Source organism: Triturus cristatus, chromosome 2_1, assembly GCF_964204655.1.
Source record: "Triturus cristatus chromosome 2_1, aTriCri1.1, whole genome shotgun sequence".
Taxonomy (NCBI): Eukaryota; Metazoa; Chordata; class Amphibia; order Caudata; family Salamandridae; genus Triturus; species Triturus cristatus.
Window position 1 is genome coordinate 151460327 of NC_140581.1, and position 16542 is coordinate 151476868.

The 16542-nt window shown below is 47.0% G+C and overlaps 1 protein-coding gene across 1 annotated transcript in view; it reads left to right on the top strand.

Moving 5' to 3' along the window:
* Positions 1–16542, top strand: part of PIK3C3 (phosphatidylinositol 3-kinase catalytic subunit type 3) — an 855016-nt gene that overhangs the window by 458077 nt on the left and 380397 nt on the right. The window contains exon 15 of the mRNA XM_085629033.1: positions 1905–2021. Coding sequence (XP_085485159.1) covers positions 1905–2021 — 117 coding nt within the window. The remainder of the gene's footprint in view (positions 1–1904; positions 2022–16542) is intronic.

The window sequence follows — 16542 nt, forward strand, 5'->3', positions numbered from 1 at the left end:
ACAATTACATATAAATAGAGCGTGACACCAAAATGTCTCAAAATGACCTAAGGATATACTCCTTTTAATTGTAATGGCCAGAATGGACTAACGCTTCTTTAATTGAGCGTCGACGTTTCAACCCTTCTAATATCATGAGAAGTCTGTGTATGCCTTTCAGAGTCCCTCAAGGGATTTCACAAATAGAGAAGACTTCTTATTGGGGCTCATTAGTAGCTCCCACACGAGTAGAAACCAATCTTTTTAATGGAATGGGCGGGCACACCATGCTCCAGCGCCACCTCTGGCATCAAGCGCCAAGAGACAACCGATGGTTCAACAATTCAATAAGAGGCAGTAGGACTCCTGTATTAAGTTCATTCATGTAGCAAAAAATGCTAGAAATCAGCAGAAATCTCCGTCAGCGCGGAGTCACCTCTTCTATTCTTAATGGCGATTTCACCAACGGATCCCCGTTTGGAGTAAATCTAGGATTTCAGAAAAACGGCTTGCACACAGCGTAACCGCAGCGCGTCTTCTCGAATTGAGAAGACGCGCTGCGGTTACGCTCCATGAATGGACTTAATACAGGAGTCATACTGCCTCTCATTGAATTGTTGAACCATCGGTTGTCTCTTGGCACTTGATGCCATAAGTGGCGCAGGAGCACAGTGAGCCCCAATAAGAAGTCTTCTCTATTTGTGGAATCCCTTGAGGGACCCTGAAAGGCATACACAGACTACTAGCTTTCTTTTTCCCGATGAAGACCCATTGAGATGTTTATGAATTCTCACGATATTAGAAGGGTCGAAACTTAATTAAAGAAGCGTTAGTCCATTCTGGCCATTACAATTAAAAGGAGTATATCCTAGGTCATTTTAAGACATTTTGGTGTCACGCTCTATTTATATGTAATTTTTGTAATGTAAATATTCATGTATGTATTGTAATGTGTGGTGATAGATGCACAATGACATTTTATCTATAGTCTAGTTAGTTTGTCATTTTGAATTTGTATATGATATGTCGTCTTTTTGAAGAAACATAGGATTTATTGCAATCTACAAACTTTAAATTTGATATTAAATTATGACTAATTTGTTTAGTTTCGAACATATGTTTGGACCAATTGTCCTAAGGACATTTAATGGTTCCAAAGCCTCAGCAGATTAGCTTTGCCAATTCTTGTTTTACTACTACTTGTGCTCAGCACTTGCAGGACCTGGGCCGCCGTCTTCCATCCCAAGTACTGCCCACCCCACTAACTGTCCTTTGTCTGTGACTTAGTATGTGGAGCAGAGGCAGGTTGCCAGGGGGCTGCCTGGGTGCCACAGCACTTTCACCGTCTCGTCTACTCGGGTGTGTGGGTAGCAAGCCCAGGCCAACTCACTAGCTGCTCCTGACAAACCTGGACCGAGTACTGGCTCAGGTGGACAGTGCTTCTCTGCTGGGTTATGGGTTGGTAAGCATGCTGCTGGAAACTGACGATTAGTTCTTCCGATGACAAAAACAACTAACACATGTGTAAATAGACTGTACTGTGCAGGTGTGAACCATTTCAAGCATTTTGAGCAGGTAACATCACCCATTCTGTGCAGACAAATGCCTTGGTGGGCACAGGCCGCCAGGCAGAAGAGACAGCCGGCTCAGAATGAGGCCTGTTTTTGTTTTACGGATTGGAGCAGCAGGATTTTGAATATGCCCACATAATGACTCACACTAAAATTGAATAATAGTGTATAGACTGCTAAGAAATTGTTTGAATCCTTAATTCATTACTTTTATGTTATGAATATCTATACAGTTTTTTAACCTTTTGCAAAAATTAAAAACATATTTCAGTATGCATTATGTTTAACACATTCAAACCTAATTTTAAAAAAGCACTGCAGTAAAAAATGTCTATATTCTTTATCTCTTTTAAGGGTGACAAGTCTGTGAGGGTTATGCGTTCATTGCTGGCAGCACAGCAGACCTTTGTTGATCGATTGGTAATTCTGATGAAGGCGGTGCAGCGGGAAAGTGGCAAAAGCAAAAAGAAGGTAATATGAAGCATTGAACATCCTCCCTGTTCTTAATCTCTTTCCTCCTCTCTTTTTTTAGGTCAGGCAGGTTGTTGTATCTTAGATCTCACATGAACAAAAGCACCAAAAGAGCCCTTGAGTCAGTCCTCTCCAGCCATTTCTTCTTTGAAGTGTCTTTCACGTTTGGATTAGCCCACAGGAGATTGGTCAAAGAATGTAGTTCTGTCTGGCATTGCAGCTTCTTTTATTTTTTGGCTGCCTCTTTCTGGAAGGGGATATGTCATGTTAGTTAAAGCCAGGCTGCTGCTGAGTAACACTGCCAATGTGTGTTTGAAGTGAGGTTGGTTTCCTTGGGTTTGGCTCCCTCAATCCCATTTTCAGACGGCTGTAACCACATGGACACCTGTTATGTGCTACACTGCTTAAGGGTCCACCTCTGCTACAGAGTAGCAGCTTGGTTGGAAGAGTCTTGGTGAATTGTTTCATCCAGGGAGAACAACTCCCTTGAGGAAAAGCTGGAGAGTTTTGTGTGTGAAGCTCTTTCCTAGACCACATTTTAAGTTGGCCATCACCTAGTCCAATGCAACCCATTCACAGACACGCCTGTATGCCCCCACCCAGGGCTGATCTTCAGACATGACGCGCGAGGATGCTTATTGGCCTTCTCATAGGACTCGAGGAACAGATGTGGTTGCCTATGAGGTTTGCACTATGTTCACATTTAGCCCAAATGGACCTTCATGGACAAATAAAATGCCACTACTCTCTGATATTGATCCACAATGTCACCCACCTACAGCAAAGTTGCTTCCTAGGATTGTGATCGCTCTGGCTTCTATAATGGGACCGTTATAACATCATCGCTGTGGACCACAGCTCTTGAAGATGAAGGCAGGAGTATGGTTATATTCTAAAAAAAGGACTTCTATTAGGACTGCCACTTTACTCAAGGCAGCAAATTCATAGGCATATTTTGGTGGACATCTCCCCTTGTTGTGTAAGTCAAGACGCCAACTTTGCAACAGGTTTATCATGACCTGAACAAGGCCATCCCAAACGGAAAACATACGATCCGGGGAACGCCAATACCATTTCAAACAAGGGGTTATATATTCCCGGTTGGCTTAGCTGTCCTAAAGTGGTCGATTAACTATGGATGTTATTAGTGGACTCCTGAATACGTATTAGCCTTGAAAAAGTCCCTTCAGACGAAACACGTGTCGGCTGTTTTTGTACACACGTGATTATCAAAAGAAGAAAAAATAAAGAAATTCCTGAAATATTCTGTGGACTTGTAATTTGATATACACAAACGTACAGTGGAAACCAGCTTCACTGGTTATACTATTTCTCTTGTGTGCCTCGACAAATGTGTAATAAGTTTGTGGATTCCAAAGGGCCTTTGTGTCATTTGTTGGGTCTGATATGTCCTCCAGAGGCAGAGGAGGGTTTTTTGTCTGAGAGCACCTTAATTATTAGTCAAACAGTGAATTATCAAGGCATTCAGATGATACAATGGATGTGCATGTAAAATTCTAGCTAGCTTCTGCTTGAGTATCTGTGTGGAATGAATTGTGTAAGTTACTACTTTGGAGTAAATCTTCAAGATGTGCCTTCCTACACAAGGGTGACAAGGGTGAACTCAATTCAGTGCACCCGAGATGAATGTGGAAGACCGGTTATTGTAGCCCTGCAGAACACTATTCAATGTGTAATTCATATATAAGAATTGCATTTGGGTTACTAACAATCCCCTACAGGGATCAGTGGCATGTTGAAACAGAAACAAACCTTATTTAGTTATTCACAATATCATGCACACTGTACTAAGAAGAATAAATACTTTTAAGTAAAAAAAATATTGACTATGACGGGGACAATCTGTTTCTCAGTGCATCTAAAACAACTACACAAAATATTATTAAGCCAGCAAAAAGGCATTTTATGACTAACGAGAATAAAAGGAAAATTTCTAGCTTTGTTTAAAATGTCAATCTTCTAGTGACACATAACTTTTGAATTCCCCCAGGCGTCAGACTGGATCTGGAAGATTTTTTGTGAGCAGTACCCCTGCGTGCCAGTAGATGGCGTCGGTGGGCTCCACGTAGTGCCTGCGTCACCTATGTAGCCGCCACCTCAGCGCTCTGACGTCAGTTCTTTTCTTTCTGCGCCACCCAGCACAAATCCGTGAGAAGAGCTACCCCTCTGTCAGTTTTTGACAGGATTTTTGCAATGCTTTGTCATTCTTTTTTTGAGGTTTCCTCCTGGTGTGTCGAGGAATGTCATGGAGGAAGAGAGGTTTTGAACCCTAGGGTGCCTGTCACCGCACCATGTTGGTGACCGACCAACACCTTGTGCGTTTGTGGTGCTTGGAGCATGAATACGACTCTGACTTCTGGAGCATGGCGCAGAAGGATTTGAGGGAGCGGTCTCTGAAGCTGCTAGCGTCCAGGCATTCGACTCCGTCGAAGTCATGGTCCCTGCTATTTGGCTTTAAATGTGTCATTTTTACGCCATTTTAGCATCACCATGAAGTCAGCGCCCTCTCCCCCCCCCCCACTCCGCCCCACTGGTGTTGGAAAGCTATATGAGACATTATCAGGTCGAAACTGGCATCTGGCATATTCAGAGACATTTAAAGGTGAATAATCTGCAGGTAGATAGTGTTCATCTGAAAAACTATTGGCAAGTACATTTTTTCTTCTGTTTTTTAGCATTTGCTCTAGCAGATCCCTATGGTACTTCGTATGGGAATGCTGCTTTTCATTGCTCCTAAATATATTACCCTCCCCAAATCAATGTGTGTAAAATTTGACATAAATTTTTTTTTTTGCACCACTAGTTAAAATTTCTTAATGGCCTTATGAGTTTGGTTCTTTTTTACAGTTTATATTGCCGGTCAGTGCTGTCTACAGTTAAAACTTCATATGATATCTTAGGCAAATTTATACTATTGAAAGAGCCTGTGCCCTTTGTTGTGGACGCTCTAAATCTGACCAACAGTGTGCATCTATGTGTCTGTGACTACCTTATTCAGTAGCAGCAGCAGGTAAAAAAACAATTTGGAATGCAATAGGTCTCACATTTGCGAGAGTTTGAGCTATTGGCATTTTAAATGACAATGCCATATAATTATGTGTTTTGAAAACCAGCACGCAGTGCGTAAACACCCACTTTGTACTTCTAGTCCTTGCTTACGAGAAGCAAGGCTGGCAGTGAAAGAGGTGCACTTACTTCTAGCCTTGCATTACAAATGCTTGTTTATTTTTTATATTTTGTAAAGCACACCAATAAGATAGTAAATAAAACGATTCTCTTGGAGAAAACACCAGTCAATTCAATCACACTCCACTATATCAAATAACAAAAAGTCACTCAATCTAAATCTAAAATGACCCAAGGGGCAATTAAAAATATCTGTTTTATGATACACAAATTGCAACAAGCATATTACAGTAGATAAAATTCATATAATACAGTCTATTTTCATAAAAAACATATCACAAACTGGTTGCAAAACATCACAAATATGAGAGACAACATTCCAGACATCAAATTTCGTCATTAAAACCTGTTGATTTGTAAAACTCAAATTGGAAAAAGTGCAAAATGTCACAAATTGTTTATTGTTTCTCAAATTTAACAGAATTTTAAAAAAGGCGTTGGCGCGTTTCAGTGGTACAGTAATATAAAGCCACCTTCTTCAGGACAATAATATGAGTATCTCTCTTGTGCTACCCGAGTTCTGTTGTTCCTGTGCGTTTAGTGTAATTTGTTCCAGTGAATTGCATGTCATTTTGGGGCATTGTCCGTAACAAGACCAACGATTTCCTGAAATTACGCTGACGTAATTTAAATTCCACCAGGGACTAGCATTGCTATAATTTGAAAAGAAAGGGTTACTCTAATAACACATACTGATTGAGTTCTTACTTCACTGCATGACAAAAATCACCAAATGCTTTCATGCCACCTAGATTTAAGCGTCCCACTGAGGCCTAACTTTTGTTTGCCACTGTATTTAGCGCTCATAAGTTGAAGTTGGGCAAAGGCCATTTGAGAGAACACCTTCTTAGTCATTAAGGACATGCAGAATTTTACCCTTGAAATATGCATTTGCAAATAGATATTAAGGTAGCGTTGTGGAATTTGTGTGTTCGCAAATAAAGAAAGTCCAGCTGTGTTGTGGAATTTCTGCAGACGTAAACTGAGAGGTAGGACCATGTTTGTGAGTGAGTCTACTTGAAAAAGTATGTGTACAATCACAAACTTGTAGGTTTTTAGGGGATATTTAATCCCCCTTACTGTCAGTACCACGTCATGGAAATGCACACCAGCCGATGGGATTGCACTGCTTCTACTATTCAGGGAGTGCAGGTGATCGGGTTTCTACTGGTGGAAGAAGAATATTCTGTGAGTGCATGTTTGCGTCAAATGTACACATGTTACAGGTAACGAGGCAGACCCCATTATGGGAAGATACGAGACTCCCGAAGATAGGGAAACTGAAATGGTTCAAAGATTGAGACACAATTGGAATCTCTAAAGTCGGAGATTTGATAAAGGAAGGCACTTTGATTTTGCGGCAAGAATTCGAACTGGGGGACAGCCAGAGTTATAAGTATATGGAAGTGAAACACACATGGACCACAGAGGGAATAGATATTACAAGCACCCCTGAGTTTGCGCCATTAGAGGGCCGTCTCCTGCATGAGAAGATACCGGAGAAGGCCATTTCCAGGACCTATAAGACCCTTATTAACAATATCCCAGATAACTCAGAGGCCCTGAGGAGACGCTGGAAGACCACCCTGGGTGACCTAGAAGAAATAGACTGGGAGGCTTTCCTAATGTACCCAAGGCTGGTCGCAATCAAATTAAGGCTATGCTTAATTCAACTTAAAATCCTTCACAGGACATATGTGACATGGTCCCGATTGCACTAAATGGGGTGGGCAGAATCCCCTGGCTGCTTCTACTGCATGATAGAAAGCGTCACGTTCATACATACTTTATGGGAATGCATGCACATACAAAGATATTGGGCCAAAATAATGGGAGAGTTAAGTGAGATTTTGGGGTTTCAGTTACCAAAAGACGCCAAATATGTGTTGCTAGGCATATCATCAGACATAGACCTGCCCAGACGTAGTTTTATCATGTGCAATTTGGGGACGGTAGTGGCCAAGAGAGATATAGCCAAGAAATGGGGAGCACCGGAGGTCCCAGCTTTGCAGAAGTAGCGGGTCGGAATGGACATGTACATGGGGGCTGAGCAAGTGACATAAAAAGTGACAGGCTGCCTTCAAACGTTTTTCAAGATCTGGCATCCCAGTCTCCGGTACTACAGGCTATAACTTAATGATGCGCAGGTGGAGTCGCAGACTTTAATCGCACTCTGGGAAAAGGGAAGACCTCCGACCCTCGGTCTAGGTCCACTCTCTCCTCGCAGCTCCACTTCGCCTTCTTTTGCCTCCAGACCCCGACCTCCTCCTTGGGAGGTTCGATGCTGCTGCCCGCTCCTGCTGTCTGCTCCAACTGGGACCAGACTGCCTGCAACCACCGTAACCTTTCAACGCCGTTTTTGTTTCTTTCTTAATTTTTCCCTGTTGTGCCACTGTTATTGTGCTCATCTGTGTCTTGCTCTAATTCCACCACTGTTTTTATTTTCTCATGCCTGCCTGTTCCTTTCACCGCTGCTACCCCTGCGGCCCCTCCCCCCGGAATTCCCCCGCTCCATTCTCTCCTCCCTCCCACCTCCACTACTTAATGGCGGCCACTGCGCGGTCGCATGCAGCGGGCGCGATGCCCCCACGCCAAAGGCAAGCCCATCTGCGCCCTTCCGCGACCCGGCCTGTGCAAGGAACTCTGGACCTCCCACTACCCATCGCTACAACACCACCACCCTTCTAGCACCCAACCCTGGCCGAACAAGACCCATGGCCGGTTCTCCTGCCTTCACTGCCGCCAGACCCTCACCGCCACCCCGGCCTCCAACACCGCGACACCCTAAAATGCATCCTCCTCAACGTACGCTCCGTACACAAACACACCATGGAAATCTGGAACCTACTCGATTCTCTCACGCCCAACATTGGTCCAGAGACCTGGACCAATGCATCCTCCATCCTCGACATCAGCACCGCCATCCCCGACGGATACAAGATCCAGAGGAAAGACTGCCCCAACCACCCAGGAGGGGGCCTCGCCATCGCCCACAAGAGCACCCTCTGCCTCACCACCTCCAGCGAAACGTTCCCCTCCGCCGAACACTTGCACTTCCAGATCCAGACCACCCACAAAGCCACACTCCGAGGAACCCTCGTCCACAGACCCCCCTGCCCCCCCGAAGACCCTTCGCCACCACCATCACCGACTTCATCGCACCCCACGCCATCGCCTCAACAAACTATATACTCATCGGAGTCCTGAACTTCCACCTCGACAACCCCAGCGACCCCAACTCCACTATCCTTTGTGACAACCTCGCCAGCATCGGACTTAAACAACTCGTCAACACACCGACCCACAGAGCAGGACACACCCTCGACCCCATCTTTGCGGCAGGAAACAGCGTCCAACAGCCGCCATGGACCGACCACCACTGCGTACACTTCGCCATCAACAAACCCAAGGCACCCACACCAGCCACACGCCCACCTCGAAGGAACTGGAGCAAGGTTACCGATGAGCAACTTAACTCCACTCTCACCCGAGACAACCACAGCTGGGCACCCGACGCAAACAACACAGCCAGAGAACTCCACACGTGGATCTCCAACTGCGCAGATGAGCTTGCCCCGCTACGCAACCCTGACAGACAATGCCCCTGGAAAGCCGCTTGGTTCACCACCGCTCTCCAAGAAGCCAGACGCACCTGCAGACGTCTAGAGAAGAACTGGAGAGACACCAAGACACCCTAAAACCACACCACTTACAAGGACACCATGACGGACTACCACAACCAGATCTGAGCCACCAAGAGGAACTTCTTCCACAACAAAATCCTGGCCATCTCCACCAACTCCAAGGAACTTTTCAGTGTCATTCAAGAATTCACCAACCCACGCAGTGAAGCCATAGACATCACCCCATCCCAAAACCTCTGCGACAAGCTTGGAACCTATTTCCACCTCAAGATCAAAAACCTCTACAACAACTTCATCGACCAGGCACCACAGACGGCCCCCGCCCCCCAGAAACACCAGCCAGCCCACCATCTCCAACTGGACACCAATAACGGCCAAAGACACCTCCACCACCATGAAAAGCATTGTTAGAATCTGGGTTCTCTGGTTGGCACAGGTAGGTACTTGTGACAAGCGGGAACCTTTCCTCTAGTCAAGGTAAGGGGTTACACTCCTAAAATAACCCCCGCTCACCCTCTAGGTAGCTTGGCGCGAGCAGACAAGGCTTATCTCAGAGCGTTATAGGTTAAGCATTTGTGAACACATACAGTAACCAAGTGACAACACTAAAGATGGACACCACACAGGTTTTTATATTAAAAATAAGGATTTTTTATATAGAGCTACCACAAGACCATTAAACCACAAAAATACACAATACTGTTACTTGAGATGGTAGAAGTTTGCTTAGTTCTCTTAAGTTCTTAAATGCGACACTTTAAGTCAATGTACCTTAGATGCGACACGCAGGGCAACAAAAGTGTTGCAACGATGCTGATGCGATGAAGGTTTTGGTGCAAAGAAATAAAGACGTGAAGATCTTCCAGATGCGTTAGGCTTCTCCGATGTTGCGAGAAGACTCGACGCGTCGGCTGCAGCGGCGTCACCCCTTTACGCGATGCGACGACAGCGGCCTTGGCAGCAGCACTCTTCTCTGATGTTTGCGAGACGCTTCCACTTGATGCGATGCTGCAGCGGCGTCACCCCTTTACGCGATGCGACGACAGCAGCTCCGACGGCGGCACACTTCTTCGTGGATGCGAGGCGCTTTTCTTGATGCGGTGCAATGCAACAACTACGATGGCTGCGATGGCGACACGCTTCTTCCTCGATGCGAGACTCTTCTCTTGATGCGGTGCAATGCGTCAGCTACGATGGCTGCGATGGCGACACGCTTCTTCGGCGTTGCGAGACACTTCCGGAATGATGCGAGACGCTTCCGCTCGATGCGATGCTGCAGCGGCAACACCCTTTGCGAGATGCGACGGCAACAGCTCCGACGGCGGCACGCTTCTCCTCGAGTCGTGCTTCCAGCTCCTTGCGACACGCAGTCCCTCAGAAGGCCCTACAACAGCAGCAGGCACTTCCAAAAGACTCTGGGGAGCTGGGGGTGAAGTCCACTGGTCCTGGGACTTCGTTCAGGGGGCAAGCTCAGCACAAGCCCTTGGAGATCTTTTAAGCACAAGTTGAATTAAAATCTTTGTAGTCTTTTCTCCTCTCCTTTCAGCAGCAAGGCAACCACTGCAGGCCAATCCCCCAGGTCAGGGACAGTACTCCTCCTTACAGCTTTCCCAGTTCCTTCTCCTCAGGCAGAGGTTCTTCTTGTCAAGCAGGATCTAACTTCTTGGGAGCAGGGTCCCAATACTTATACCCCTAATTCCTTTGTTCCTCTGGGGTAGAGGGGCCTTTGCCCAGTCCAAACCAGTTCTTGAGCACTTTGTTGACATGACTCTGCCTTTCTATTCAGAGTGCAGGGCAAAGACATCAGCCGCTCCACAGGAGGTGGAGCCAGAATTGTGGTGGCAGGTCACAGCCCTATTCAGAGTCCAGGTGCACTCCTCCCACCCATCTGGATGTCAATCTCTCTATTCACCACCAGGCTACCTAGCCCTGCCCCTCTGGGTTTGCCCAGCCCTGTCACTCACACAAACCAGACAGGCAGATACACATCATAGCAGAGGCGGGCTGAAATGGTTAGGCAAGCAAATACCAACTTTCTAAAAGTGGTATTTGCAAACACAGAATATTAAAATAAACTTTACTAAAATATGTATTTTATTATTCTGAGTTCAGGCATACTAAACTCGATTTTCTACCATGTTCCCTGGGTCTGTTAGGATCATAGGCTGTAACAATTCTAACAGCCCATTCTGGCCTATGGGAACAGGTAGCCTTACAATAGTGAAAAACGAAAATGGCTGTAATTCACTATTAGGACATGCCACACACATCAGGGCTTGTCCTACCTTATTGCTTACAATGCACCCTGCCCTACCATAGGGGTGACTAATATGAAGTTAAGGGAAGGTTTAGGGACTGGGAAGTGGGTGCACTTGCCCAGTCAGCATGACAGTACCAGACTGCACGCAGGTTCTGCAATGGCAGACCTTAGATACATTTTACTAGGCCGCTTCTGTGGGTGGCACAACCATTGCTGCAAGCCCACCAGCAGCATTTGTATTTACAAGCCCTGGGCACTCTTGGTGCACTTTACTGGGGTCTGACAGTAAACCAAATAAGCCAATCATGGAATCCAACCAACATATACATTTTACATAGGGAGAGCATATGCACTTTAGGACTGAACAGCAGTGGTAAAGTGCCCAGAGTCATAGAATAGCCAACAACAGGTCAGAAAAAGTACCGGTGGGAGGCGAAAAGTTTAGGGACCATCCGGCCAAAAGGTCCAGGTCCAACAAGCATCCACTCGGGGGCCCCCACCGACCCCTGCCCCCCTCACATCTACCACAGAGCCGCGGCCGCCATCGCACCTGAACTACAATGCACCATCAACGCCACCTTCAAAACAGGCATCTTCCCAGACGACTGGAAGCGCGCAGAAGTCAGACCCCTGCTCAAGAAGCCCACAGCGGACCCCACCGACCTCAAGAACTATCAGCCCATCTCGCTCCTCCCCTTCGCAGCCAAAGTTGCAGAGAAAACAGTCAACAGGAAACTGACACAATTCATTGAAATGAACGCCGTCCTCGACCCATTCCTATCCCAATCCGGATTCCGAAGCAACCACAGCACAGAGACCGCCCTACTCGCCGCCACAGACGACATCTTCACCCTCCTGGACCAAGGCCACTCCACAGCCCTCATCCTACTCGACCTATCAGCGGCCTTCAACACCGTCTCCCACCGCACACTAGTCGCCAAATTACACGACGCAGGCATACAAAGAACAGCCCTGGACTGGATCCGATCATTCCTCACCGGAAGAAGCCAAAGGATCAGACTCCCATGCTTCCTCTCCAACCCCAAGAAAATCACCTGCGGAGTCCCACAGGGTTCATCCCTGAACCCCATCCTCTTCAACATCTACATGGCCCCCCTCGCAGCCATCGTCCGGCAACACGGCCTCAACATCGTATCCTACGCCTATGACACCCAGCTCATCCTCTCCTACACCAAAGACCCCACCACTTCCAAACTCAACTTCCAGAAAGAAATGCAAGACGTCACAGTCTGGATGACCAACAGCTGCCTGAAGCTCAACACCTAGAAGACAGAAGTCCTCGTCCTCGGTACCACCCCTTCTGCATGGGACAGCACCTGGTGGCCGACTGCCCTCGGAAGCCCACCTACCCCCTCAGACCACGCCAAGAACCTCGGCATCGTACTAGACTTATCACTCAACATGAACCGAAAGGTCAACGCAGTCACCTTCAGCTGCTTCAACACCCTCCGCATCCTCCGCAAGACCTTCAAGTGGATCCCTCCTGAGTCAAGGAAAACAGTCACCCATGCACTCATCACCAGCAGACTGGACTATGGAAACGCACTCTACGCCGCCATCAACAAGTCCCTACTCCGCAAACTCCAGACAATACAGAACGCCGCCGCCATAGTCGTCCTCGGCATCCCCCAACATGAACACATCAGCCAACACCTACGAAGTCTCCTCTGGCTCCCCGTGGAGAAAAGAGTCACTTTCAAAATCCTCACTCATGCCTACAAATGCCTACAGAACAACAGACCCAAATACCTCAACGACAGAATCAACTTCCACGTACCCAAAAGAAACCTCCGATCTTCCATCCTCGCACTGGCTGAAACCCCGCGCATCCGCGGAGCCAGGGCAGGCGGAAAATCCGTCTCTCACATTGCAGCCAAGACCTGGAACGAGCTACCGGCAGATATCAGACGGGCCCCCTCCTTGAACACCTTCAGGAAGACCCTCAAGACCTGGCTCTTCGGCTAAACATATCAGCGGGCCTTTCTCCTCCCTTACCCCCAGCGCCTTGAGACCCTCACGGGTGAGTAGCGCGCTTACAATTCCCTGATTGATTGATTGATTGATTGATTTGGCCTGAATTTGCTTGCAACAGTGGGGAGGAGGGAAGACATCCCCAACGAGAGTCCAGTGCCATGAATCCAAACAGAAGCAAATAGATGCTGCTGGAAATGGGAAATCTCGGTAAGCAGATGAGATGTTTGCCATCCTGTGAAAATGTATATGCCAAATGTGAACTTGCTGTATATTGATAATAATGAAAATGTTTCAATAAAAATATTCACCCCAAAAATGTACACACGTTACCTTTTCCTCCTAATGTACATTTTCGTTTTGATAACTTTATTTCGGTCGAAGACCATAAAAGTGCGGATAAAATACATACATACATGGCACATCCAAAAAAATAATAAAAATAAATAAATTTCTTTAAAAGGTGAATTAAACATTGAGTTATCAAAGCTATTTCAATAATTTAAAATGATTTGAGACTTAACCTACGGCGCCACATGTCATAGAGAAAGCGAGAAACAGCAAATACAATAGGCGGAGAAGTGTCATGCTTGAGGACTCTACACGCCTGTACACAATGCCTAAAACCCAAGTTTCTACAAATTGGAATGAGCCAATATTTACGTATGTTACTGTATGCTGGACAAAAGAATAGGACATGGTTAACATCTTCTCTAACATAATTACATAATGGGCAATTTTCGTTTTCAGTTTTTGCCCATCTCGAGGTGAATGATCTAATGGGTAGAGAGCCATGCCTTAATTGAACATATAATTTCCTCGCAAGAGGGGGTTGGATTTCATCCAAAAATTTCTCCCACCCCCTTTCTGATTTAAATGCGAGGAACTCAATAGAAAGCCTGCCATAAGAAGTTGAGCTTTGTAAAGCATGCCGATTGTGTTGTCTCACCATATTTAACAACTGAGCTCTAGATATCCTCGGGCAGCTCAACTCAGGGGACCCCCATAGTTGAGACAGACCTATTTTTAAAGAGAGGGCCTTGATCTGGGAAAGCCAGGGAATGTTTTTGCTTTTTAACTGTTCCCAGGTCTCCCGGAATTCAGCTCTAAAGGATACCAACTCAGGTACTGACCAGAGCCTCCTCCAATAAAGCAAGGGGCGCACGTCTGCCAAGTTTTCAATGGACTTCAAACCCAGGTCCATTCGCAATGGGATAAGAGGTGTACCTATCGGTAGTCCCACCAAATTTCTCATAAAGGCCTGTTCAACCCTCACGAGACTTGATACATTCATGTGACCCCAAAGTTCGGCACCGTACAGAGATGCAGTCCGAGCCTGCAGGCTATAAATCTCAAGGGCGGGCGCAACCGGTTTAGATTTCGATGCTCTCGGGAACTTGCCAATACCGCCAGATATTTGTGAAAGTCGAAGGGCAGATTTATCAATCTGGTGGACCCAGCCAAAATCCTCCATCAGCATAATCCCAAGGTATACAAAGGTTTTAACTCGCTCCAATGGGACATTATTCAAAAGAGGGTTCGGGCGCGTGCTCCTCGGGGGATTGAAGATCATAAACTTGGTCTTATCCATATTGATCTCCAAACCCCGCGAGGCGCAGAAGCTCACGAAACCATCCAGGACACGCTGGATACCCGAAGAAGTTTGAGACAACAACAGAGTGTCATCCGCGAACATCAAAGCTGGTACACGGCCGGACGTCAACCAAGGGGCAACGCTATCCTTGACTTCATTTAGGGTATCGACAGGACCATTTATGAACAGACTAAAAAGAGTAGGGGCCAAGACACACCCCTGCCGGACGCCCCTGGCAACAGGGAAACGATCCGAAAGGGTCCCGTGTCTCCCACACCTGACCTGTGCATAATTTCCATCATGCAAACGGGACAAGATCTCAAGCAGATAGGGCGGGAGGCCCAAGTCTGCCAATATCACCCACAATTTTTCCCTAGGGACCAAATTGAAGGCGGCCCGCAGGTCCACAAAAACTAGGTAGAGGCTGCCATCCTCGACCTTTGTGGTTTTCCAAAAAAGGACCTGGAGCCGAAAGATTTGGTCCAAGGTTGAGATTCCGGACCTGAATCCAGCCCGGAGAGTGGACAATATTTCCTGTTCCTCCATCCATGCTTGAATCCTGTCCAAAATAATTCTGCCCATTAGTTTTTGTGTTGTATCAAGCAGGCTAATTGGCCTATAGTTTGAAGGCGTAAGTGGGCAGCCTTTTTTGTAGATAGGGACAATCTCGGCCCCCAGCCAAGTGTCCGGTGGGTCAGACCCCTTGAGGATCGCGTTGAATAGGATGACAAGGTAAGGCGCCCATATTTTCGGCTGGGCTCGAAACAAATCCCCCGGCAATTTATCAAGGCCGGGAGCTTTGTTAGGAAGCAATCTAGCTATAGCAGATTCTACCTCCTTCAGGGTGATACTCACTGGGAGGTCAGGCGAATGCACACACAATCCGGGGCCTCCGCCCGAGGCCCCCGTCAGTCGATACTCGTGACGGGGGTCTGGGGCAGGGGGCCGGACATGTGTCGCAATTCCCTCCTGGCTAGATCCAGAAGTTAGACTTAAACCCAGCCAAGATGGGTCATCGTGCTCCAAGCATGCATATAGAGCCCCAAAATGAGCCTCCCACACTGGGGGCGCAATATTTGGGATGGTGGCTTGCCCTCCCCCCTCAGAGCCTGAACTAACAATAGCCCAGAACGACTTAGCGTCCCCAGTCAGGAGCGCATTTCTCAACTCTCCCCACCTAGCTTCCTCCCAGTCCCTCTTAGCTCCCTCAATGGTCTTTTTATAGTGCGAGCGAGATAGTCTAATTTTTAAGCTATCCTTGGCTTTGATTGCAATGAGGAGATCTTTCTTGGCTTTCCTGCAGGTGCCATTGAACCAGGGGTGTGGCTTAGCCCCACCTCGTCTAGGTCTGAATAGTGGGCAAAAAGCATCCCCCAACACACTGGCCAGCTGGCTATGGATTTTTACAGCATGACCATTTGGTGGCAGGTCAGCCATCGCAAGTAACCATGGTATAGCGAGCTGGTATATTTCACCCATCTTAGTCGGTGAATTCTGCAAGTGGGGCCAATTGACCCTACGACGGTTGTTCGAGACCATGAGTGGCATGTTCTTATTGGAGGTGAGACCGGCTTCAGGGTTAGTCAGCCCAAAGCTCCCAGGGTTAAGAGTTAGAACAAGGGCGTTGTGGTCACTGTCGTGTCTCGGATACACTCTAAGTTCTAGAAGCTTGTCCCAATGTTTTGCTTCCAACATAATATAATCAATAATAGATGTTTGTGCTACCCTATTAAATGTGGGATTTCCCGGACGATCAGGGTCCAATCTCCCATTACACGCCCGCAAGGACGTAGCAGGCGAGAATGATTTTATTTGGAGAACCAA